At 39.2% G+C, this 25,907-nt stretch overlaps 1 protein-coding gene across 7 annotated transcripts in view; it reads left to right on the forward strand.

Annotated features, from left to right (window-relative positions):
- ZNF25 (zinc finger protein 25) overlaps positions 1 to 25,375 on the forward strand; it is a 37,484-nt gene extending 12,109 nt beyond the window's left edge. For 5 of the 7 annotated variants that reach the window (XM_077751871.1, XM_077751868.1, XM_077751866.1 and 2 more), the window contains 5 exons: positions 1,605 to 1,720; positions 17,923 to 18,049; positions 18,334 to 18,429; positions 20,796 to 20,859; positions 21,304 to 25,375. In XM_077751871.1, coding sequence (XP_077607997.1) covers positions 1,706 to 1,720; positions 17,923 to 18,049; positions 18,334 to 18,429; positions 20,796 to 20,859; positions 21,304 to 22,357 — 1,356 coding nt within the window. In that variant the 5' untranslated portion in view covers positions 1,605 to 1,705 and the 3' untranslated portion in view covers positions 22,358 to 25,375. Of the gene's footprint in view, positions 1 to 6; positions 149 to 1,384; positions 1,491 to 1,604; positions 1,721 to 17,922; positions 18,050 to 18,333; positions 18,430 to 20,795; positions 20,860 to 21,303 lie in introns of those variants that run through there. The other 2 variants (XM_077751867.1, XM_077751870.1) reach the window with 2 other exon arrangements.
- The last annotated feature ends 532 nt before the right edge of the window (positions 25,376 to 25,907 follow it).

Below are 25,907 nucleotides of genomic sequence, written 5' to 3' on the forward strand. Positions count from 1 at the left end.
CACAGGTCCAGCGCCCGCCGCTTAACTGGACCGGATAGCCTTGGGACGACTCGGACACTCATCTGTAAAATACCTGCAGTAACTACTGGGGTTGTTTGCTGTATTAAATAGGGCCGTATATATAAAGTTTGATAAGGACTCAATAAAGGTGAGCTGCTTTTATTATTACCGAGGTATGCTGTTCTTTTCATTCTTGGCGCATTTAATCATAATCATCATGACCATCATCCTTTGAATCGGCATTAATCACCTCCATTTTAATAGGAGGAAGAAAGGTCGGAGATAAATTGGTTTACTCAGCATTAGCGGATGGGTGGGTAAATTCTCTCGTTTTATTTACTGTGGTTCATGCTGTGTCCCACGCTAACATCCACAGCCTTGTATTTTGTACAATAATTGTCCCTAAGCATGACTGTGGAGTGTAATGGACCTAGCCTAGTGTTCAATTTCCTAAAATTCTAATTAAGGCCTGCCCCGCATTCTCCAACCTGTGTGTATTCTCAGAGGACTGTTACACATGTAAACTGAAACCATTTATTGGAGAAGCTAGGAATCCTCTCCAAGCCAGAGGCTAGTTCTAGAGAGGGGAATGGGGATGGGACATGGGACAGACTGTTAAAAAGGCAAAAACTGTAATTTCATCCGTGCTCCATGTTATGAAAGTGCTATCATAATACCTCCTTCAGCTGGTGTATCCGGGCTTAGTTTTTAGGTATTTTGTAAGCATCAGGCCATCTGGAAGAGGTTTCTGCTCTCTCAGCGTTATGGCATCTAGTTACTTTTTGCTACCTACATCACTGGTCTGTTCTGGAATTTAAGGTGTCAAATTGTTATTTTAGAAGTTAGATTTGTGTCCCAGTCAGAATTCTTCAAGGCATAATTAAATTTTACCCTTGGCCCAGCACAGGCTGGGAGGGGACAGTGAATTCCAGGGTACTGTCGTGATTTGTGGCAGAGTGAAGACTTAACAATCAAAATGGTACGTGAAAGGTTCAAAATTGGATCTAATTCCTCCTCACGTTAAATATAATACCACTGAAACTAAGTCACTAGGTTTGTTGATGCCAGAGACTAGCCTAGAACCAGTCTTCCAGGTCCACTGTACTGTAAGTCAAAACTGGTATCTTGGAGAAGTGATTTTTGAGAAACTGCAATTTAGGAAGAAGAGACACCTTAATTTTTGAGGGCTCTGAAGACTTTCTAACTTTGTAGGGAATATAATGTTAATAGGAACAATTGTTATGTAACTTACACACTTCTTTACCAGTACTTTTCAATATTTGTAATGCCAGTATAGGGGTCCACATTTTGGACATATATTCTACATTTTGCCTAACTTGCTATTATTGGATGTTTAAGTTTTCAATTCTTTTGTGTTGTTTAGTAAATGGCTACATAATTTGCAGAACAGCCCGTAGGAAAGAAATGTTTAGATTCACTCAAAATTTTCCCAGATTCACCAAGATTATATCAGAGTCACCAATGGACAGGTGGGTATTCCTTTATCATGGTCCTTTTGATTCCTTCTCAAAGGAATATTGGGCTCAAAGGGATATTTTTCTGGGGGTTTCTGCTTTACTAAAATGTATGGAAATTTCTCACAGGTGATTCCTGAGTGGCAAGATAAGGTGTCTTAAGACTTCTGGCTTCCAACTTTCCCTGTTCTGGCTTCATAGTTTCTATCCTTTCCCAAGAGCAACAGAAAATGAACAAGTATCCGGTGAGTCATTTACTTAGCCCTTTGTGTGTGTGTGTGTGTGTGTGTGTGTGTGTATTTTCAGTGAGTTTTATGAAAGAGAGCCCATATATTAAACGAGAAAAGTGGAGCTACTTACAAGTCACCTTCAGGGAAAATACTGTTTGAATAGCACAGCAGTTCCAGAATGCAGTCTGCAGACCCCTGGCTTCCCCAAGACCTTTCCAAAGGAGTGTTTCAGGTCAGAAGATAATACTAGGACACAAATCACCTTTTACGCTGATGGTGTGAAAGCATTGGTGAACAGATCGCTGCCTGTGGGCATGAGTGAAGACAAGGATATCAGTAACTGTATTCCTCTGCAGTGTACTCAGCAGTAAAAACTGCCACCTTTGAGGATATCCTTGATGAAACAGTAATTTTATTACATTTTGACCCTCAAATACACATCTTTTAAAAAAATTTTGTTTAACGTTGTTTCATTTTTGAAAGAGAGACAGTGCAAGTGGGAGAGGGGCAGAGAGAGACAGACAGAATCTGAAGCAGGCTCCAGGCTCTGAGTTGTCAGCACAGAGCCCAATGTGCCAAAGTCGGACACCCAACCAACTGAGCCACCCAGGCGCCTCCCCCAAATAACCTTTTTACTACTTGGTATGACAACGTGGGAATTGTACACAAAGTACTTTTGCTGCATACTGAGGAATGATGGTTGGTGGTCAGGAAAAGCACTTGTACGACTGAATTGTGAGCTCACCTAGCCATCTTTTTCATGGAATACTATTTCTGCTTGAAAGAGCAACTGGCAGACCAACTGTGGTTATTTGCAGGGGTATTTACCAAACATTTTCCCAAAAATGGCTGAAGTGAGCCTGCCACCTCAAGGAAAATGACTCTTAGTGTTTGTTGCCAATGTTAAAAGTTGAGGTTTCAAGGGAACTTAGAATTTTGGAAAACTTGTATCCTCCACTGTGAAGCGGACAACTTCTAATATTTAGACTTTTCTGTGGAGATTGGTGGGGATACTAACAAACATGATATATGTTCCATGTGTGTTGTCATTTGAGTGATATTCCTGGTGGATGTGCTGAGAGGCGAACAAGACATTACGAGGACAGCGTGATACAGAGAAGTGAGGAACAGAGGATAAGTTGATTGGGGAACATTACTGTAAAAAGTAATATTTGAGGAATGTCCTGAATGAAATGAGGGAGCCTAGTGGAATTCCGGGGTAATAGCATTCTAGATAAGAAGAACAGCAAATACAAACACCTTGAGGCATGTTCCAGAAAGAGTATTCAGGACATTGAAGCTAGAGGCGACCCAGGGGAGAATGACCTAGAGGTAAGATCAAAAAGGTGGAAGGGGCTAGGCTAGACTATGCAGGACCTTGTAGGCTAGACAAACACTGAATCTCAGTTTTATTTATTTTAATTTTAAAATCATGCAAAGGAATGTACGTAATGTATACGTAAAATTTAGGGAATATTGCTGACACACAAGTGTACCCCCTATCTGGCTTAAGAAATGGCAATTACTAGTATTTTTGAAGCCCTCGTGTGCCCCACCTTAATCTAATCTTACCATTCATTACCCAGAGAAAAATGAATGCTGAGTTCTGTGGTAACCATTTCTTTGTTTTAAATTCCCAGCCCTTTGGTAAGCACTTGGCATAGTCAGTCTTACATAACTCTCACAGCCGAGTTTCTGAAGTGGTGTTACTACCGTATCATGAATGTTCTGTGTAGACATTATCATTTTGTATTTAAGCTGAAGTTTTTTGTTTTTAAAATTTATTTTGAGGGAGACAGAGACAGTGTGAACAGGGTAGGGGCAGAGAGAGAGGGGGAGAGAGAATCCCAAGCAGGCCCCCACCATCGGTGTGGAACCCATGAACTATGAGGTCATGACCTGAGCCTAAACCAAGAGTTGGCCACTTAACCAACTAAGCCACCCAGGCACCCCAAACATTTTACAGCCAGTTATTGCACAGGGCTTGTTGGTACTGGATTCTGTTTTTTAAAGTTTATTTATTTATTTATTCTGAGAGAGTGAGCAAGCAAGGGAGGGGCAGGGAGAGAGAGAGACAGAGAGACAGAGAACCCCACTGTCAGCTCAGAACCTGATGGCGGAGCTTGAACATATGAAACTGTGAGATCATAACCTGAGCCAAAGTCAGGCGCTTAACCCACTGAGCCACCAAGGAGCCCCCGTGAAGACATTATGATATTAACTAAAAATCGTAACCTTTGGGCATGATGGTGGGAGGAAAAGACTTTGGAAAGAGGGGGAAATAATGTATGAGGAAGCTCAAAAACAACTTAGCCTATTCCACCATTCTGCTTCAGTCTTATCCAGAATTCACTCAATGGTGATACAGTATTTTCCCTGTGTTATGGTCTGTACTGATTGCTGAATTGAATGATCAGTTTGGGACACCACAAATGACTAGCAAGCCTTTTTATTTTTTGAAGTAACTTTGAGTACATTCATCACTAACAACTATTAGAAAAGTTCATTTTCTGCAGATAATGTATTTTATTTGTTCATAGCCATTTTGGCCAAATTAATTCTTTTTTATCCCTCAAGTTGTGTTGGCATTCATTTCTTCTCTTTGAAAACATCCTTTATAATTATTGTTTTTATTCTGCTTGCTTGTTTTAGTGAGGGTCTGTTGGTAGAAAATCCTGTTTGGTTTATCTGAAGTATAAATGAAACTTTTCACTGTGTTTACAACTCTTGGTTGGAAGTTCTTCTATTTGAAACATTTGGTTGGAAGTTCTTCTATTTTAAACATTGAAAACATTCATTGTCTTATACTATTGAAAACTCATCTTTTAATTTGTCAGACATCTAAAGTAAATTTGTGTGTTTTGGACTAGCTACTTTTAAGATCTTATTCTATTATATTTGTGTGTTGATTTTTCATTATCCTAATGAGATTTGTTGTACTTCCTGTAGGTTGAGTATGTTGAATATTATTGACTTTTAAGCTCTACTTTTGTGCTATTTTGTTTATTGCTTAGCCTGGTGAGCACAGTATGCACCATTAATTTATCCCCTGTGTCTTCAAATGATATTTATTCATGAACAACATAGTAACTTAAGCATAATTTGGTTTATACCCTCTTACCTGTGTGGTCCTTGTCTTATATCTCACTTTTACATATATTTTTAACCCCAAATATTTGTTATTTTTACTTTAAATTGTATTGACTTTTTAAGTAACTTGCGTATGTGTGTGTGTACACACATAAAATACTGTTTTATGTTTATCTGTATTCCTTCCTACAGGTCTGGGATTCTCTTTGATGTCTTTTCCCTTCAGCCACAGCAGCTCATTTTATCATTTCCTGTAGTGCAGGAATGACGAGGACAAATTCACTTCCATTTGTCTTTCTGATAATGTCTTTATTTCACCTTGGTTTTTAAAGGATATTTTTTTGCCAAATACAGACCGTGATGCTAAGTGTTTTCTTTGCTTCTGCATTTATTGGATGACTTTGTTTCTGTTTCTAAGATGTCAGTCTCATTGTTATTCATCTGAACAGAATGTGTCTTTTTCCTCCACTTGTGCTTAACATTTTCAATTTTATCCTGGGGTGCCTGGGTGGCTTAGGTGGTTGAGTGTCTGACTCTTGGTTTCAGCTCAGGTCATGAGCTCATGGTTCAGGAATTCAAGCCCCACATTGGGCTCTGTGCTGACAACATGGAGCTTCCTTGGGATTCTCTCTCTCTCTCTCTCTCTCTCTCTCTCTGTCTGTCAGCCTGCTTGGGATTCTCTCTCTCTCTCTGGCCCTCCCCCACTTATACTCTTTCTCCTTCTCTCTCAAAATAAATAAATAAACTTAAAAAACAAAAAAAAATTTCAGTTTCATCTTTAGTTTTCAACAGACTGTGATGTATGGAGGTAGGGTTTGGTTTGTTTTATCCCTCTGGGATGATAAAGATTTATGGTTTGTTTTATCATTTCAGGAAGTTCTTGGACACTTTCAGATATTTTCTTTGCCCCATTCTCCTTTTGTTTCTAAGATCTAAGATTGCAGTTACACAGATGTTAAGACACCGTATACATATTGTCCCGAATGTCTCAAATGCTCTATTTAGTTTGGGGCCTGTTTTTGTCTTTTAGTTTGAATATTTCTGTTGATCAGAGTTTTTTCAAGTTCATAGTTTTCTTCTGTTTTGATAATTCTCTTCATTCATAAGCCCACAGAATCCACTTCTGATACTGTATCTTTTAATTCTAAAATTTCCTGGGTGTTTGTTTTTCTGCTATGATTCCCCATTCTCTCATTTATAGTCTTTTTTTTCATGAAGTCCTTTAACGTTTTTTATTGTAATTACTTTAAAAACATCTTTTAAATGTTTTTATTTATTTCTGAGAGAGAGAGCATGAGCAGAGGAGGGTCGGAGAGAGGGGGAGATACAGAATCTGAATCAGTCTCCAGGCTCAGAGCTAGCTGTCAGCACAGAGCCCAACGCGGGGCTCGAACCCATGAACTGTGAGATCATGACCTGAGCCGAAGTCAGATGCCTAACCGACTGAGCCACCCAGGCGTCTCTTTTATTGTAATTACTTTGAAGTCCTTGTCTGCTAATCCCAACATCTAGGTTATCTGTGGGTCTGCTTCAGTAGGCTTCCTTGTTTTTAAGTTTATTTACTTATTTTGAGAGAAAGAGAATGGGTGCATGTGTGCAAACCAGGGAGGGGCAGAGAGAGAGAGAAAGAAAGAGAAAAAATCCCAAGCAGGCCCCACACTGTCTGTGCAAAGCCTGATGAGGGGCTCAATCCCACAAACCTTGAGATCATGACCTGAACAGACACTTAACCGACTGAGGCATCCAGGTACCCCTAGGCTTCTTTCTTTAGTAGGTATCAAAATTTTCTGTTTCTGCATGTCTCCTAATCCTTTATTATGTGCTAGACATTGTATAAAAAGGACAGTAGAGGTCAAAGTAAATAATAGCTCCAGAAAAAGGAACATCCCTTCTTGAGTCTTGTTGCTAAGCTGATCTAATAGATGGTTGAGCTGACCACGGACATTAGAGTCAGTTCACCACTGGCTTTGGATGATTTCAGGGCAGGATCCAGGCTTTCCCTTCAGCACACTGTGGGATCTGAGCGTCACGAAGTCTCCAATGATATGCTGTGTAGCCTAGCCACTGGCCTTCTTGGCTAACTGAGGAGTTCCTGCCCCGCAGAGCCTTCGCCATCTGAGACATCTCATCATGCCCATCATCTCTCCCCCTAGCCTTTGGAGGCATGTCCCCCATGTACTCAGTAGAGGCCTCTGGGGAAAACTGGTGACTGTTTGTACTTCAGAGCATCCATATCTGTTATGGACCTTCCTATTTGGTTCCAGAAACAGCTCCCCCAACTTATTATAATGTGCTGCTGAAACATCCCTGCTTCTCCAACTCAAAATAAATTGATCACTTTGAGATAGTTGGGAAGTAAAAGTCCTGCAGATACTAGGCTTCGTTTTGAATATGAAGCCAGATAGTATCAGAGCCAAGGCGTTGACTTGCTTTGTGACTAGAGTTCTTAGCGATTCTAGTAAGTCGCAGAAGCCTACAAGCAAACATTAAAATTTTCTTAAAAGTTGGCCTGGCTCCCTCTGTCCCCTGCTTGCCCCCAAAACTGAAAGTTGTTGTGGTTTTCTTTTCTCTAAAGAATTCATCACTTCTGAGTTTTTCCTTTGTTTATCTTTGGATTCTTGGTTCTCTTAGAGGTTTTGGAGAACAGGTAATTTTCTAGGTTAGGGGCTTGTTCTCATGGTTATGGTGAGATCAACTTCTCTTTCCTTTTTCTATTCAGGATGAGCTTTTTATCCTTATTCCTGAGATGCTAGCTCTAAGATGCTTTCTGCCCTGCATTTTTGCCTTGGCTATTAAATTTGATAATGCCCTGAAAACATGGATTAAAGGTTTAGGACTCATTCCAATAAATTCCGTTTTTTCTAGGATTTTGATCCAAGTTTGGTGCATATGGTACTGTTTGATGCTTTTATCGTTGTTTTAGTGCGTTTTGTAGGTTTCGGCTTTTGCTTTTATTAATTGTAGCAAAATATACATAAAATTTACCATTTTAACCATTTTTAGCTGCACAGTTCAATAGCATTGAGTACATTTACATCATGGCAAACCAACACCACTGTCCATTTCTGAAACTTTTTTCATCTTGCAAAATTAAAACTCTAACCATTAAACAGTAACTCCCCACTCCCTTTCTCTAGGAAACCACTAGTCTACTTCTCACCTATGAGCTTGACTGTTCTAGGCATTTCATATAAGTAGAATCATACGGTATTTGCCCCTTTTAACTGGCGTATTTCACTCAGCAGCATGGTGTCATCAGTGTAGCATAGGACAGGGTTTCCTTAAAGACTAAATGATATTCCCCTGTCTGTATTTACCACATTTATTTTATGCATTCGTCTCTCTCTCTCTCTCTCTCTGTTTTTTTTTTTTTTGCTATTGATATGTTTTATTAAAAATCTAGATTTTATCATTTTTAATGAGTTAATGAGTTCCATCTTTCCTTTTGGATCCGCTTCTGATAATAATCTTAGCTGACTTCCGTGATGGAGCTTCTTCTCTACTTTTATTTATTTTTTAAATGTTTATTTTTACGAGAGAGAGAGAGAAAGAGAGAACATGAGCAGAGGAGGGGCAGAGAGAGGGAGACACAGAATCTAAAGTAGGATCCAGGCTCCGAGCTGTCAGCACAGACACAGACCAATAAACAGACCAACACATGGCACAGACCAACATGGGACTCAAACTTACAGACCGTGAGATCACGACCTGAGCTGAACTCAGACGCTTAACAGACTGAGCCACCCAGGCGCCTGGCCTCTTCTCTACTTTTAGCTGTGGAGTTTGTTCTGCATGTCTTGGAGTTGTTTGCTGGGTTATTCACAGTGATGTGAGTGTTGGGATGGAGCAAGCTTAGGGTCCTCCTACTCCACCATCTTCCCAGCTCTTCCTTCATGCATTCGTTCTCATGGACACTGGGATATTTGCACCTTGTGGCTATTGTGAACAATGCTGCTATGAACACTTGTGTACAAGTACCTGAGTCCCTGCTTTGAATTCTTTTGGATATATAATCAGCAGTGAAATTACTGGATCATATGGTAATTTTGTGTTTAAGTTTTTGAGGAGCTGACACATGTCCTCTGTAGAGGTCGCACCATTTCACATTCCTACCAGAAATGCACACAGGTTCCAGTTTCTTGATATCCTCGAGAATACTTGATATTTTCTGGGGTGTGAAGTCGTTTATGTTTTCTGCTGTGTTTTGATGTTACTAACAGCAAAATTTACTCTTTTTGCGTATGCATTTTAGTGAGTTTTGACACATGCATAAAGGTACAGTCACCAGCACAGGCAAAACTTCCCTGGTCCCTTTCACCACCACTAATTCCTGACAATCGCCAATTTATTTTTTATCCCTATAATTTTGCCTTTTCCTGTATGTAATATATAATGAATCACATGGTATATGGTTTTTTTAAGACTACCAACTTGCATTTAGCACAATGCATGAGATTTAATCACCTTCCAAGTATCAACAATTCATCCTTTTTTATTGCTAGAGAGTAGGAACTTGTATGTATGTACCTCATTTATTAATCTGTTCACCAGTTGACAAACATTTGGGTTTCTGGTTTTTGGCAATTATGAAAGGAGCTGTTACAAACATTTTTGTTTAGATTTTTGTGCATTACAGAGATTTTATCTTGGGTAGGTACCTAGGCAAGTGCTTGCTCAGTCATGTTATAAGTATTTTGATTATAAGAAACTGCCAAACCGTTTCCAGAGTAGCGGTACTGTTTTGTATTCCTACCACAGTGTGCAGAGCTCTGCTCGCTTCACATTCTTGTCCGTGTTCAGTACTGTCAGTTTCTTTCTCTCTTTTTTTTTCCAAGTCACGCTGATAGGTATGTAATGGTATGTCATCATGGGTTTAATTTGCATTTCCTAATAACTAATATATTGGAAATGTTTTAATGTGCTTATTTGCTATCTATATCTCTTCTCTAAAGTATCTGTTCAAATGTTTTAAATTAGGTTGTTTTCTTACTGAATTTTGAGAGTTCTTTATATGATGGACGCACTTTGAGAGTGCTCTGTTAGATTTGTGATTTTCAGTATTTTCTCACTATCTGTGCCTACTCTTTTCACTCAGCCATGTCTTTCACAGACAAATTTTTCTGACTTCCAGATTTTTTCTTTCTAAATTCTTTTGGTGTTGTATCTAAAGAGTGTTTGCTTAACCCAAAGTGACAAAGGCTTTTTCCTATCTTCCAAAAATGCTGTAGTTTTACATTTTATATTCAGGTTTATAATTCATTTTGTGTTGATTTTTGTATTATAAAGTCATTTTCTAGTGGTTACCCTGAGGATTATAATTAATATCCCTAATTCATAACAATTTAGTTTGATACCAGTTTAGCTTCAATTGCATACAAAAACTGCTGAAACAGCTCAGTTTTCCCCCTTCATTTTGTTATTGTCACATATATTCATATGTTGTGTGCCCAATAATCTAGATTTATAGTTCTATTTTATTCATTTCACTTTAAAGCCATACAGAAAATAAATAGGAGTTATAATTTAAGAAAAAATACAATAGGGGCACCTGGGTGGCTGAGTCAATTAAACGTCTGACTTTGGCTCAGGTCATGATCTCATGGTTCCTGAGTTCCAGCCCTGCTTTGGGCTCTGTGCTGACAGCTTACTTTGGATTCTCTGTCTTCTCCTCTCTCACACTCTGTCTCACTTTATCAAAAATAAACATTAAAATAATATGCAATAATACAGGCTTTTATACTTACCTATGGTCACCTTTACTTAACGTTCTTCAGGTGGCCTTGAATTACAGTTTAATGTATCTTCATTTCAAGCTGAAGAACTCCTTTTGGCAGGTCTACTAGTCCCTCAGAACTTTGTCTTCAAATGCCTTTTAATTTCTCCTGCATTACTGAAGGACAGTTTTGATGGACAGAATTCTTGTTTAGCAGTTTTTTCTTTCAGCAGTTTAATGTATCATAATGCCTCTGGCCTCCAAGTTTCTGTTGAGATAGGACTTAATGACAGTGAGGATCTTGCTGCTTTTAAGACTTTTGTCTCTGGTTTTGACAATTTGATTATAATATATATTGGTACGGATCTCTGAGTTCTTTTTGAAGTTTACTGTGCTTCCTGTATGTATACATTAATGTCTACCATCAAAAGTGTGAAGTTTTTGGCCATTATTTCTTCACATATTATGTCTCTTCCTGCCACTTCTCTGGGACCCCCAATTTGCTTCTGGTGGTATGATTAATGGTGCCCTCATAGGTCCTGTTAGGCTCTGTTCATCCTTCATTCTTTATTTCCTTCTGCCCCTCACACTGTTTCATTTCAATTGTCTTCAATTTTACAGATTTTTCTGCCTGCTCAAATCTGTTTTGATGTGTTATAGTGAATTTTATATTCCAGTTACTGTAACTTTAAGCTTTATAACTTCTTTTTGGTTTCTTTTTCTAACTTCTGTCTCTTTTTTAAAATTATTTGTTCATACATTGTTCTCCTAGTTTCTTTCAGTTCTCTGTCGATGGTTTCCTTTAGCCTTTTCCTTTAGCCCTTTGAGCATGCGTAAGAGAGTTGACTTAAATTGTTTGTCTAGTAAATCCAGTATTTGCATTAGCTCAGGGATGGTTCCTGTCAATTTCTTTTTGTTCCTCCTGTGAATGGGCCTACTTATTTATGCCTTTAACTTTTTGTTAGAAGTTTTGTAATATTATCTTGAATGCTGACAAAAACTGAGGACTGATGGATGTGGGGGGAGGGGGGATGGGCATGGAGGAGGACACTTGTGGGGATGAGCACTGAGTGTTATGTGGAAACTAATTTGACAATAAACTATTAAAAAAAAAATAAAATAAAATAACTGAAGTCATAAAAAAAAAAGAAGTTTTGTAATATTAATGTTTAAACATTATAACATGGTGACTCTGGAAATCAAATTGCCCACCTCCCCATGGTTTGCTTTTGCTGCTTACTGAAGACTGTAGTTGTTCACTTGTTTACTTTCCAGTTTTTCAAAGGCTATATTCCTTGTCATGTGTGGTCATCGCCATTTCTGTTCCATTATCTCAGTGGTCAGCTAGTGATGTGACAGAGATTTCCTTAACTTCTGGATCCAAAAAGAAAAATCAGTTACTCACTTGATATTTCTATATTGGCTCTAAACTGGGGGCACTCCTTCTACAGTTAACCAGGTTGCCTACCCTTCTGCCTTACCCTTCACCTCTTTTGAAGAGCCCTAAAATTAACCAGAGATGAATGTAAGCCTAGTGTCCTCACAAGTGTTTTCTGAGCCTGTGTCCAGCCCTGGGCATGTACATCACTCTCTGGATTCCCTGGTTTATGCACTGCAGTCCATCAAGGCCTTTTTTCTCCCTGTTATCTTCCTCCTCAGCTTCCACCTTCCCGGGCATCCGGAGTTGTCTGTGCTTGCCCCACCACCATCCCTCACCCCCGTGGCCACAGACCATTATTACATAGGTTTCAATGAGTCTGGCCCAGGATGCCATTCCAGACCTGGAAGGGCAGAAGAAAGGGAAGCCTCTGCACTCATCCATCAGGAAACCACTAGACAGATCAATACACTTAGCAGCTTTTGAACACAAAATCTGTGTTGTCTTGCCCTGTCGAGCTGCACCAGGAACACAGGCCCCGTCCCTACTGCCCTTGCTAAACTGGAGAGGGGGTTGGTAGGTGGGCAAGCAGAAATACCACAATGCTTTCTTCAAGGTTAGCATCATCTTTCTTAAGTACCTCACTGGTTGCTCTAAGTTTTTCATTAGCTTTTAAAATTAGATTCTAGAGTTCTGAAAAAGTTGATTTTGTCTGTTTTTGCCAGCTTAATGGTTGCCTCAGTTGGAGGGAACAATTTCTGAGTCTCTCCACTTCACTATATCTGAAGACATCGCTTATGTTGAAAGGTTTTTTTACCTATAAAAGCAATTTACTGAATAGATATATAGGACTGTTCAGCTTTAGGTATTTCTTTCCAAGTGAGATTTGGTACTTTCTTTCCAGGAATTGGTCCATTCCATCTAGTTGTCAAATTTATAAACTTAGAACCCTAAGTTTCACAGTATTCCTTATTATTCTTTTAACATTTGCGAGGCCTATAGGAATTATCACCCTTTTCATTTCTGATATTAACTTGTTTTGTTTGCTTGACCGTTCTGGATATAATTTTGTCAATCTTGATCTTTCAGAGAACTGTTTGGTTTTCCAATAACACTAAACGAAAAGTGATCAAATATTTCCAAATATTTGGCACTTTTCCACATAATTTTGTTATTGATTTCTAAGTTTGAATCAGCTGTGGTTGGTCAGAGAATGCATTTTATATGATTTCAGTTATTTTCAGATTTGTCTTCAGGCCAGAAAATGATCTTGTCAGTATTCCACGAAAAGCTGTGAGCACTTTGTTAACATATTTATCAGTATCTAAAAAGGACAGCATGATTGTTTAGTATGCAAAATAGTCCATTCCTTTTCAGTCTCTGAATGCAATCCATTGTAACTCCCACAGCTTCCTATTATGACTATACCAGAAATAAGTTCTTAGTGATCTTGTATCTGTTAGCTGTTATTTCTGGCTTGCCTTGTGCTTTTCCTTCTTGTTTGCTTTTCGGTGTATTCAAGTGTTTTCGAGAATAGTTGCATAGTTTTATATGCTTTAAGTGCCCTTATTTTTATAAAAACATCTTTTTTTAAAAAAGTTTATTTTGAGACTGTGAGCACAGAGTGGGGGAAGGGCAGAGAGAGAGAGGGAGAGTAAATCCCAAGCAGGTTCCACACAAAGATACGTGCAGAGATATGTATGAGGACCTGGGGCAAAATTAACAGTCGGGCACTCAACTGACCTAGCCACCAGGTGCCCAAGAAAACAGCTTTTTGTAAATTTATCCTTGAATGAAAATTTGGCAGGGCATGGGATTTTAGATTCAAAATTATCTCTGTGGGTATTCCTTCTTTGTCATTCATCATTTCTTTCTGCATATGAAAAGTCACATGTCCATTTTATTATTATCTTAGGTATTCTCTTAATTGCTGAAGTGATATTGCTATGCTATAAGAAAACAGTACTTGTATTTCATCACAAGCGTTGCCTTGTTAAAAAAAAAAAACATGCATTATAAAATAATGTGTATAACACAGTTTTGTGTTTCTCTTTCCAACTGCTTTGTTCCCACACTTTAGAGCCAGTGTCTTCCTCTGCTTTATGTGGTCAGTTCATTTCACCAGCTCTTGCTTCAACTGAATGCTCTTCAAAAAGGGGATGGGGGTTAGTAATCTCATCAGTATGACTGATCCATTTCCCTGCCAAATCAGTCACTCTGCTGTCCTTATCAAACTCCAGACCTTCCTTTTCCTGAGCTGTTAGGATGTGCGTCCAAAAGCTGGTTTCTCTGATCTGAAGAATTTTAAATCTTCCAAAAATGTCTCAAATTGTTGTGCTTAATGATTATAGCTTTCACTCACTTACTGTGCTCTTACCAAATTACTCTACCTTGGACGTTTACATTTAAAGTAGAGATGCACATTCGTTGTGAATCTCTCCATCTTTGACTTCCTGAGCACTCTCCTCCTGGCCTGCCCTTATGTTTAGAGAAGTTCTGTCAGGCTTCGGTCTTGGCCTAATTTCTTCTACCATCATCTTGAATGTTCTTGTTTCCACAGATTCTTCTTTCTTTCTTCTTTTTTTTTTTTTTACTCTTGTGGCTGTTTAAAATATATATGACAATATTATTTGTGGAAAGTCACTTCCAGCCAAAATGGACAGTTCCAGCTGTATGTTCAACAGTCACTTCACAGTGTGCAGAAAATTTATTAACTCATTGCCTCTTTCTGCCCAACTGATTCTTTTTTTTGGTTTTCCCAATTTCTTTTATAGAATAGTGTTGGTTGGCAAAATACAAACGTTTCCACACACCACAAACGGATCCTACTGTATAGCTAGGAGATAGGAAGCTTCAGTTCATGTTTAAGTTGGGAGATCATGGTCAAAGGCAGAAGCAGCTGGGAGCGCATCCCAGAGCTGGAAGTCAGGAGGGAGTTGATGGAAGAGAAAAGATGGTGCGGTCATAGTGCAAAGGAACAGAAGGTCAAGTGGGCTCTGCCACAAGCACAGGTGCTCACACTGATTGGGGAGAGATGGGGGAGAGGTCTGGAATCATGGGGTCCAAGTACTGGCACTGGGAGTAAAAAAGAAGGGACTTGGAATGTGTGCAGGAATATCAGCAACTCAGAGGAAAAGAAAAGAATCCTTTGTGTGCTTGTGCTGAAAGCACATGAGAAAACAAGCAGCTGAAATCAGGTGTTCTAAAAAAGAAGGAAAGGGAAAGGAGAAAGAAAGAGAAAGAGAGAGAGAGAGAGAGAAAGAAAGAAGAAAGAAAGGAGAAAGAAAGAAAGAAAGAAAGAAAGAAAGAAAGAAAGAAAGAAAGAAAGAAAAAAGAAAGAAAATAAAGAAAAGAGTGAGAAAGAGAGAGAGGAAGGAAGGAAGGAAGGAAAGAAAGAATACAGTATCACAGAATCTAAAGATACCTCTCCCAGTAGTGCTTTCTTCAAGAATGTGAACATACAGGGCGCCTGGGTGGCTCAGCTGGTTAAGCGTTCAGGTCACGATCTCGCGGTTTGTGGGTCTGAGCCCCACACTGGGCTCTTGGCTGACAGCTCAGAGCCTGGATCCTGCTTCAGATTCTGTGTCTCCCCCTTCCTCTGCCCCTCCCCAGCTTGTGCTCTATGTCTCTCTTTCTCAAAAATAAACAAACCTTAAAAAAATTTTTTTTAAATATGAACATACCATGCCAGTAGAGACTTTTGAACTAAGCACGAGTAACACTTTCACCGCTCCTCAGCATAAAATAAGCTTTTATCTTCATTTGATAACAAAAAGATGTTATTCAAGATGCATACAATGCTAACACAAGAAAAAATAGAATGTGTAAATTGACACTTTTTCAGCTAATGCCACTACTCCTCCCCCAAACACAAAGTAGAGAGTACAGCTTTCCAGTATTATATGTTTCAGATAGGAAAGACCCTTAAGCCCCAGAGACGCAGAATAGAAATGGAAAAATAAGTAGATATAAAATACAAGCAAGTTAACTCAGGAAAGAAATGGTGAACAGCAAATCACCTCAGAATAGATTAGATTACAGTGTGCCTCGGGGAGAAGATGAATGAACGCATGATCAATGATACACAAGAGGAATGGGAAAGAGACCCCAGGGAGTGCGAGGGGAATAGAAACAGAAGATAACATAGGACCCATCAATAATGAAACCTAAAACTAATATTTAATCTGATGAAACTTTCCATAAAGAAAAGGAAAACTGAATTACATATTGAAAAGACTCTCTGTGTGCAAGAGAGAACTGACCCAGAATGGTAAACACCAAGAGAGATTCTAGTAAAACTATTCGACTTAAAAGTAGAGGGGGAAAAAAAGAGTCCTCTAGGCCACAAGGAACAAAGTCTATACCACTTGGCAAGGAAAGAAAATAAAACTGACGAAACTCTTTCCTTTTTAAATTGGCATAATTCTTATTAGCAACATATATATAAAAGAATAGCAGAACGGTGTTTTTAAGAAAGATATGTGAAGTTTTCTTTCCTCAAGTTTTCACATTTCAGATTCTATGAAATATAAGCAATGACTAGAGGAAATTTCATAGCCTTACAGAGTCCTATCAATAAAAATGAGAGAATAAAAATAATTAGCATTATAGTTCTAGCCATTACCAAACTATGTAGGTACTATGGGAGTTAATCTCCCCCTTCTCTCAATAATTATTAATTTCCAATTATTTTTTGCCCCCACTGCTGTTACTTTATTTTTTTTTAATGTTTATTTTTGAGAGAGAAGGTGTGAGTGGAGGATGGGCAGAGAGAGAGGGAGACACAGAATCTGAAACAGGCTCCAGGCTTTGAGCTGTCAGCAGAGTGTGACACAGGGCTTGAAATCACGAACTGTGAGATCATGACCTGAGCTGAACTCAGTTGCTTAACCTACTGAGCTGCCCAGGCACCCCCACTGCTGCTACTTTACATGTTTATTGCTTATATATGCCTCTTAATTTTCTAACACTCCATATTTCTGATGTGCATTTGCCTCCTCTTTAGTGGTTTTGTTTTGTTTTTTAAACTTTGAGAAAGTGCGAGCTGGGGAGGAGCAGAGGGGGAGAGAGAGAATCCCAAGTGGGTTCTGCACTGAATCCTATGCGGGGACTCAATCTCATGAACCAGGGGATCATGACCTGAGCTGAAATCTAGAGTTGGACACTTAACCAGCTGAGCCACACAGGCACACCTTTAGTGTTTTCTAAGCTACCAGGCTACTCCTATAGCTCTAGTACCTGCATGGATCACTTTAGTAGCTCTGTTATCTGTTTCCATCTACAAAGCGAAGGGTTGAACATCCCAAAGATGTGCAAGACAGTCCACATTGTGTAAACTAGCAGACTATTGTTAGTTTTCTTTCTTAGACATAGAAGTAAAACTTGGCAATTTTTAATAAACAGGTTATACATATGTATATTAATAACCATGTACCAGTGCAGTGGGTATGCAAAATTCATGTTAATGGTCCAGAGACACATTCAAAATATTCCATATTCTGTCACCTTCTAACTAATCTTTGTCCAACACCCTATTCTTATATCAGACTGTCGTCTTTGTAATTTTCCTAAACTTGCCATTTTTCATGCATCCATCCATGCCTTTGTCAATTCTGTCTTCTTTGTTCCCAACATTTCCATTGGTCAGCTTAACCTAGTAAAATCTAACTTGATAATACAAAATGCAAGTAACCACCCCCTTTTGTGACCATCTTCTGTCTTGTACATGTTTCGGAGAGAGCACCTGCTACGCATATTGCATTTAAGTATTTACATCTCTGTGTCCTTGTCAGAATGTGTGTTCCTTGACAGTGGGGAATAGTTGCTTTCATTCATCTGTGTATCTCCCGGCAGGATTCCAGGCATGGAGCAGTAGCTCAGCAAATACATAGTGAGCAAGTATTTTATTTATGTGCAGAGTACTAATCTTAACTTTCTAGAGTAAACTTGATAGCACATTAAGAGCCAGTTCACAGGTGTCTTTTCATGGTACTCCACTCTGAATACTTCAGTTTGAACTGAAATATGCTGTTACAGGGACCAGTAACGTTCAAGGATGTTACTGTGGAGTTCACCCGGGAGGAGTGGCAGTTACTGAACGCTGCTCAGAGGACCCTGTACAAGGAAGTGATGCGGGAGAACTACAGTCATCTAGTCTCAGTGGGTGAGAAAAACTTTCCCATATGTAACTGCCAGGAGTTTCCATTTCTTTCCCAGTTGGCACAACATGTAAGGTCCCTATAGGGCTGCATAATGTTAGCTTTGTTTCAGGGGTCAAACGTGATGAGGCCCTTTTGGGCACCAGAAAAAAATGTGTCCCCACGCTCACTAGTGAAAGAATCTGAATTTGCTAAGCCAAAGTAGGACCTTCAGTGTTCTAAAACTGTACTTCCTTATCCTTCACAGGCCCCAAATCCCAAGTAAACCGTATTATTTTCTTTTCTTTAGGTTACCGTGTGAATAAGCCGAATGCAGTCTTCAAGTTGAAGCAAGGAAAAGAACCGTGGATACTGGAGGTGGAATTTCCAGGTCGGAACTACCCAGGTGAGTGAGAACATAGTCCTTGTTACTAGTGAGGTGGTTGGTGCCTTTTGCCTTCTGAAATATTTTTCAGGACTTTTTTAAATGCCCCTACACATCTGGAAATAACAGACAACACTTGATCTGCATATGCAAGCAACATAAATCACATCTCCAATTTTCATTCTTTTCACATAAATTCCTCCTTTGACAGACTTTGTAAAATATGCAAAATCTAATTCCAGCCTAACCTTGTCTTAGATTTTTGTCTTTTTTCTGGAATTCCCAATTATTCCAGTACCTGGGAATTAACTGGGAATTCTAGAACACCATAATCTTAAAGTATTAAATGTTAACAATTCTTTTTTTGTTTTTAGTTTATTATTTGAGAGAGTGCGTATGCGCACATGAGCAAGAGAGGAGGAGAGAGAATTCTAAGCTGGCCCCATGCCGTGAGCACAGAGCCCAATGTGGGGCTTGATGTCACGAACTGTGAGATCATGACCTGAGCCAAAATCAAGAGTCAGATGCTTAACCAACTGAACCACCCAGTCACCCCTCAAGTGTTAAATCTTAAATCTGACCATAATTTTTATTCGAATGCCATTTCCCTCCTTTGATTAACAATAAATATGCCTCAGTTATTTTCAGCACAAGTTTTATTAACTTCCTATTCTCTCTTTAAACTTTGAAGTTAGATTACAAATCATTATGCCTTTCATCAGTTATATTATTTCAGAGTTGATACTTCCTTTTAGATGGTGCTTGTCTTTCACACAAGTACTGATTATCCCTCCTAAAATCTGTATCTTATTTGGAGTATTGTAACACTAAGATTAAAAAAAAGCAAAACAAAACAAAAACTAACAGAAAAACACCAAGATGATCTCACTCTGTTACTTAAATGCTTTTCCTGTACTTGTGACCTTGCGTATTGCCAGGACTGGAAACAATGCGTGGTATTTATTAGTTGTTTACTAGATATTTGTTGAACTACTCAATTTGAACTAACAAGAGATAGACCCTATCTTCTCCTCTGTGCCCTTCACAGTAACTCCTCCAAGGGCTCATCCTTTCTTAAGACCAGAGACACATAGGCTCTTGTTTCCTGCGCATCCCACTTAGCCTTGCACGTGTTCCCATCAAGTAACTCTGGAGGTCTTCCCCACAAAGGCCATGAAATCCCTACCCCAAGCCTCTGCTCTTTATCTTTCACCTCCCTTCAGGCATTTAAAGGGGAGTAAATGGGGCGCCTGGGTGGCTTAGTCGGTTAAGCGTCCGACTTTCGCTTAGGTCATGATCTCGCGGTTCGTGGGTTCGAGCCCCACATCGGGCTCTGTGCTGACTGCCAGCTCAGAGCCTGGAGCCTGTTTCAGAGTGTGACTCCCTCTCTCTCTGACCCTCCCCTGCTCATGCTGTCTCTCTCTCTCCTAGAAATAAATAAAACATTTAAAAAAAATAAATAAAGGGGAGTAAATACGAAGGTCAGTAAAGATGCCAGGATGACGTTGAATAATTAATCTTTAAAGATCATGTAGTAAATTGAAGCAGAAATGTCGAAACTAAGATAGGAAAGCAGTAGAAGACTGGCATTGGGTCGTGGTAACACTGCTTTGGAGATGCAGTATATTTTGGTGGTCAGGCCTGAAAATCTCTGTGCTACAAATGCAAATTCATCCTGTTGTAGGATGGCTTGCACACTGCTCTTTAATTATCTTTTCTTTGGGATGTAAGTGTTCCTGGATCTTCCATCCCAGTGAAATTATGCCAGTGAAATGGAGAGAGCCTGGGGTGTGGAACTGTCCTCCACACCTGAGGAAACATGTTGTGATGTAGTCACTTTAGGGACTAGACTAGGCATCCAGACTAGATGCCTCTGTTGGTACTGAGGAAATAAAGTTCAAGTTTATAGTCACTAATGAAAAGTAAATTAAATTAAATTCCATCTGACAGAGACTTAGCTTTTCATCCAATTTCATCTTTCCCTGATATTTCCAGTGAACACAGTTGTCTACTAATTTTTCTTGTCACCCTACTTACTGTTCATTGTCTGGAATAGGCTTAACAGCATTCTGAGTCCCAGATTGTCCCAGATTCTTATTCAGCACTCTGAATGACATTTGTTCTCTGCTCCCATTTTTTTCTTTTTTCTCCAGGCTCTTAAATTATCTTTAAGTGTCAGAGTATTTGGGGTTAAAATGACATTTCTTTCCTGTCTGCTACAACAGCTTTTAGTGTTTATATTTTTTCTAAACCAATGGCATAGAAGAAATTTGCATTTAAGAATTCCTTTATTGGGAGAGATTGGCCTGAAGTCCAAGAATGAGCCCTACAACCTTAACTTAATATGTTAAGATTTAAATGGTATTAAATTTTGGATTCCTTTGTAGAAGACCTGTGGAAGATTCATGACTTAGGAACAAGATCCCAGGAAAGCCAAGCTGAAAATTCAAGGCAAGTCCAAGATTTCGATTTTAAGATTAGAAGCCTTGTAAAAACAGTGTTGATGGGAGTACTGGAAGTGGGAAAGCACTAGTTCATACTAAATGTGAGGAAACTAACACTGGAGTGAATTCCAAAGAATTCAATCCAAATGGGACAGCCCTTTTCCCCAGTGGAGGTCTTCTGTAGGACCAGGAGATTCAAACTTTGAAGCAGTTTTTCAGTTCTTCAGTTGCACAGTAAGGGAGCCTTTGTTACCCAAACAGATCTCAGGCAATTAAGAGACTCTGCATACAATGCAAAGGAAGGTTCCTTCTACTTGGTGTTAAACCACAGTGTGTGTCAGAACATTCACAGTAGACAGACTATGAATCTAACCAGTATGGGAACATCTCTAGAAACAAGTTCTCAGCTAGAGTGCCTTATGTATCACTGACTTTGGAAATTTCTCTCTAGGAATGGAGAACTCACAAAACCCCAGCAAACTCCTGCCAGAGAGAAAATCTATAAATGCAGTGAATGTGGAAAGTCTTTCTGCCAGAAGTCTATCCTCCTAATACATCAGCATACTCACTCAAAGGACAAACCCAGGGAAGGTGGGACATCAGTCCCTAGAAATGGAGACCTCACAAGACAACAGAAAGCCCAAACCAGAGAGAAAACCTATGAATGTAAAGAATGTACGAAAACCTTCTACCACCTGTCCTCTCTTAGTAGACACTTGAGAACTCATGCAGGGGAGAAACCCTACGAATGCAATCAGTGTGAGAAATCCTTCTACCAGAAGCCACACCTTGTAGAACATCAGAAAACACACACAGGAGAGAAACCCTTTGAGTGTAACGAGTGTGGGAAGTTCTTCTATGTTAAGGCATACCTCATGGTACATCAGAAAACACACACAGGGGAGAAGCCGTATGAATGCAAGGAATGTAAGAAATTCTTTTCCCAGAAATCACACCTCACGGTACATCAGAGAACACACACAGGGGAGAAACCCTATAAATGTAAGGAATGTGGGAAATTCTTTTCTAGAAATTCCCACCTCAAAACTCATCAGAGAACTCACACAGGAGAGAAACCCTATGAATGTAAGGAATGTGGAAAGTGCTTCTACCAGAAGTCAGCCCTCACAGTGCACCAGCGAACTCACACAGGGGAGAAGCCCTTTGAATGTAATAAATGTGGAAAAAACTTTTACTATAAATCAGACCTCACTAAACACCAGAGAAAACACACAGGGGAGAAGCCCTATGAATGTCAAGAATGTGGTAAATCTTTCTCTGTGAATTCAGTCCTTAGATTACATCAAAGGACTCACACAGGAGAGAAACCCTATGAATGTAAGGAGTGTGGGAAATCCTTCTCTCAGAAGTCCCATTTTATTATACATCAGAGAAAACACACAGGGGAGAAACCCTACGAATGTCAGGAGTGTAAGAAAACTTTTATCCAGAAATCAAAACTCACTGCCCATCAGAAGACACACACGGAGGAAAAAAGCTTATAAACAGTATGAATTGGGAACTTCTTTCTGAAGTCATCCTTTGGGATAATCAGATGATTCACACAAGATCAAAAAAAGTAGGAATATCCTCTAAATGGTAAAGTTTTGGTCAAAGTTTTTGGCAGAAAGGAAATACACAGAAATTCTTTGAATCTAGAAGGAAGAAATTTTTATCACATGTCAGACTTTAGTATCAGACACCCTACAAATTGTAAAGCATGAGAGAGACCTCTCTTATAGAAGTCACAATAATACTGTACAACATGGAAATCACACAAGAGAAGAACTATTAAAAAAAGAAATGAAGATCGGGAGCTTTTCATCAGGGCAGCCATCACTAGACCACCTGAAGCTCATATGAATGAGAAGCTCCTGACCGTGTAGTTCCTGAGCTTGTGAAACACCTTATAGCAGGTAGCCTCCGAACACTCGGAGGGGTAACTAGAGATTGACACAGATCCAGGAGCCCTTCTTGAGAAGTGGTGTCTCTGTGACCTTCAGATGAACGACGCCAGGATAGAACCTTGGCAGACGTCTCAAGTATTGTCAGGATTTCCTGACAAGAACTCAGAATCTGTACTGGGTGAGAGTCAGTTACACCGGAAGTCACGTTGCGGCGACTGGATTCTGAGGGTGGGGTTCTTTTTTTCTTTGAGGAAACCTGCAAATGTCTAGATAGATAGATGAAGCTTTTTCAAAAGCACAAACACACTAAAAAGTCAGGTGACATCCTTAAACCCACGTGAAAAGCTTTTTAGTAAGTAGAGCTGACGTGTGTCCGCGAGCTACTGCGCAGATCACGGATATCTGTGAGTACACGCATCCCATCCGGAACTGTACACGGAAGTGCGTAACTGCGGCGCCGTGGCTGGCACATACGTGAGCAGACCTTACATCGCCTCCCAGCATTGACTCCTATTGTTCTAGTGTGTATTTTAAGTGTAATGTTCTTTTAAAATTTTAGGCATCTTTTTCTATTTCCTGGCATTTTTAAGTGAATACAGATGTTGTTACTGAGCTGATTCTTCAGAAAGGAGCTAAGTCTTTTTTGTAAAATTCTCCAATTGTCTTATGGTCTGCCAAATTTTACATTAGGAACACGTTTATTCATAAGAAAAGACTGAGTTTATTTTTAAAACCAGCTGATGACAACAGTATGATAAAAACGAATAATGCTGTGTAAAGAAGTCGTGTCTGTCGTACTGTGGATCTTAGCAGGGTGCAGAGCTATCTGCATGGAAATTTTGTGTGAGGAAGAATGTTCTTCACTACCTTTTTCTTCATAGTGGAAGCAATATGGTAGTGATTAAGAGTGTGGACTCTGGACTCCTACTGCCAAGGCTCAAATTCACTGGGGCGTGCCACTTAACCTCCCTGTGCCTCGGTTTCCTTTTCTATAAGAGAAGTGAGAATGTTAGAATTGCTTTGAGGTATGAATTAATATTTTTAAAGCACTTAGAATAGTATCTGAGACACAAGAAAAGCATATATTCGATATGACTGTCATAATTTGTATTTCTTGAACTATGCTGGGAAAAAAACAAGGTTGGCTACCAACATTCACCACTCATGCTATCGCTGTAGTGCCTTGGTTTGGCTTGGTTGTGCATTTTCCTACAAATGACTCAGATACTCAGATGTGACCCACTGCCTGTTTTTGTAGCCTTACAAGCCAAGAATGGTTTTACATTTCTAAATGGTTGGAAAAAAAAGAATATTTTGTGACATGTGCCAATTATATTCAGATTTCAGTGTTCATAAATAAAGTTTTATTAGAACACTAATAAACTAATAAAACAGAGACCGCTGTCTCGGTCTTGCCGGAGGCTGCCTTCAGCACTTCAAGAAGAGAACTGAATAGTTCCAACGGAGACCATATGGCTCACAGAGCCTAAGGTAGTTACTGTCTGGCACTTTACAGAGTTAAGTTTTTCTGTTACTTAGGACTGAAAACATAATCAGTGTATACAGTGTGCTTTTATATATGCTACATATTTCAGAAGTGATGCACACAGCATTTTGTGGGTGGGTACAGTGTATTTATTTTTATGTTGTATTTATATGTTAAAAGCCTAAGCATTAGAAATTTTTTCAAAGAAATGGCTTTTATTTGTTGAACTGTCATAAAATCCAAACATTTTATGATGGAATGTAGCAGTACATGTATGAAATAAACACTAAGTTAAATAGAATTGTTAATTTATGCCTACTTAAAATATTCCTTTATTTTATTATAAGTCTATGGCCAGATTTCCCTGTATGATTTTATAATTTTCTCACACTCCCATGATACAATACCTTCTTTATGTCATACTTAATATAATTTAAAAACAACAAAACCCTCACAATACCCAACCCAATTCCACCAGGTACATTACAAATAATCTGCATTACTAGTAAAATTATTTTAATTGCCTGAACTTCATTCGATTGTCAAATGCTGCTCCAATCCAAATCCTGCCCTTACCTCCCTTTCCTAACAATGACTTTAATGATGATCAACTTCTTACGCATGCCTCATTCTCATTTGTCTGATGTTTACCACTAATGAACACCTACTATATTTAGTGATTGCTTCATTATTTACATAACTTCCAAATATTCAAATGCAAGATTGTTACCAAAATTCTACCCAACACTAACATGAGTATATCTTCTTGATTATAGCCATCTTTAGAATAGTTCTTTATTTCAACCTGCTATGAAAGCATGTATCTTTCTTAATTTCCCCTGGCTTTGCAATCAAAAATTAAATAAAAATTAGTCTTTTGTGGGGAAGTCCAGTAACTCTGCCAACCCTGTCATTAAGAATAAAGTCTGTACTGGGGCACCTGGGTGGCTCAGTTGGTTAAGCATCCAACTTTGGCTCAGGTAATGACCTTGTGATTTGTAGGTTTGAGCCCCACTTTGGGCTCTGTGCTGACAGCTCGGAGTCTAGAGCTTACATTGGATTCTCCCTTTTTCTTTGCTCCTCCCCTGCTTGTACTGTCTCTTTCTCAAAATAAACATATATAAAAACAATTTTTTTAAGGATAGAGTCTGTACTAATGAAAATCCTCCTAAAATACTCTGATAAGAATAAAATATTCCTGGTCTTCAAATTCAAGACATCAGAGACTGAAATGCTGCTTAGCCAGAGCCTCAAGCTATGAATTAGTAATCATAACAATCGATGGATCAGAGACCAGGGATCGGTGTGTTGTCAGCACACATGCTTATGAAGAAGACCAGCCAACCTGTCAGTTCCACATTTCTGAAAACCATTCAGCAATAGCATTCATTACGACCATCCTCTGGAAAGTCAGTCGGCTACAGCCTCACTCCAATGACCAAACTTTTACAAAGGAAAGCCAGTCAGTCACTCCCCCAACACTTCTGCTTTTAAAAGCCCACCAATGCCTGAATCCATTTCCCAAACCCTGAATCACTTCTTACTTTCCTGGACTGACTTATGACTATAGGCTTTCTCTGGTTAGTATGATGGTCCAAGGTGGACAATATCAATCCCTTCCATTCTAAAAAGAAGCTCTTTTCTCATCCTTTTCAATCTGGG

Source organism: Crocuta crocuta, unplaced genomic scaffold (genome assembly GCF_008692635.1).
Source record: "Crocuta crocuta isolate KB4526 unplaced genomic scaffold, BGI_CrCroc_1.0 scaffold694, whole genome shotgun sequence".
NCBI classification, from domain to species: Eukaryota; Metazoa; Chordata; class Mammalia; order Carnivora; family Hyaenidae; genus Crocuta; species Crocuta crocuta.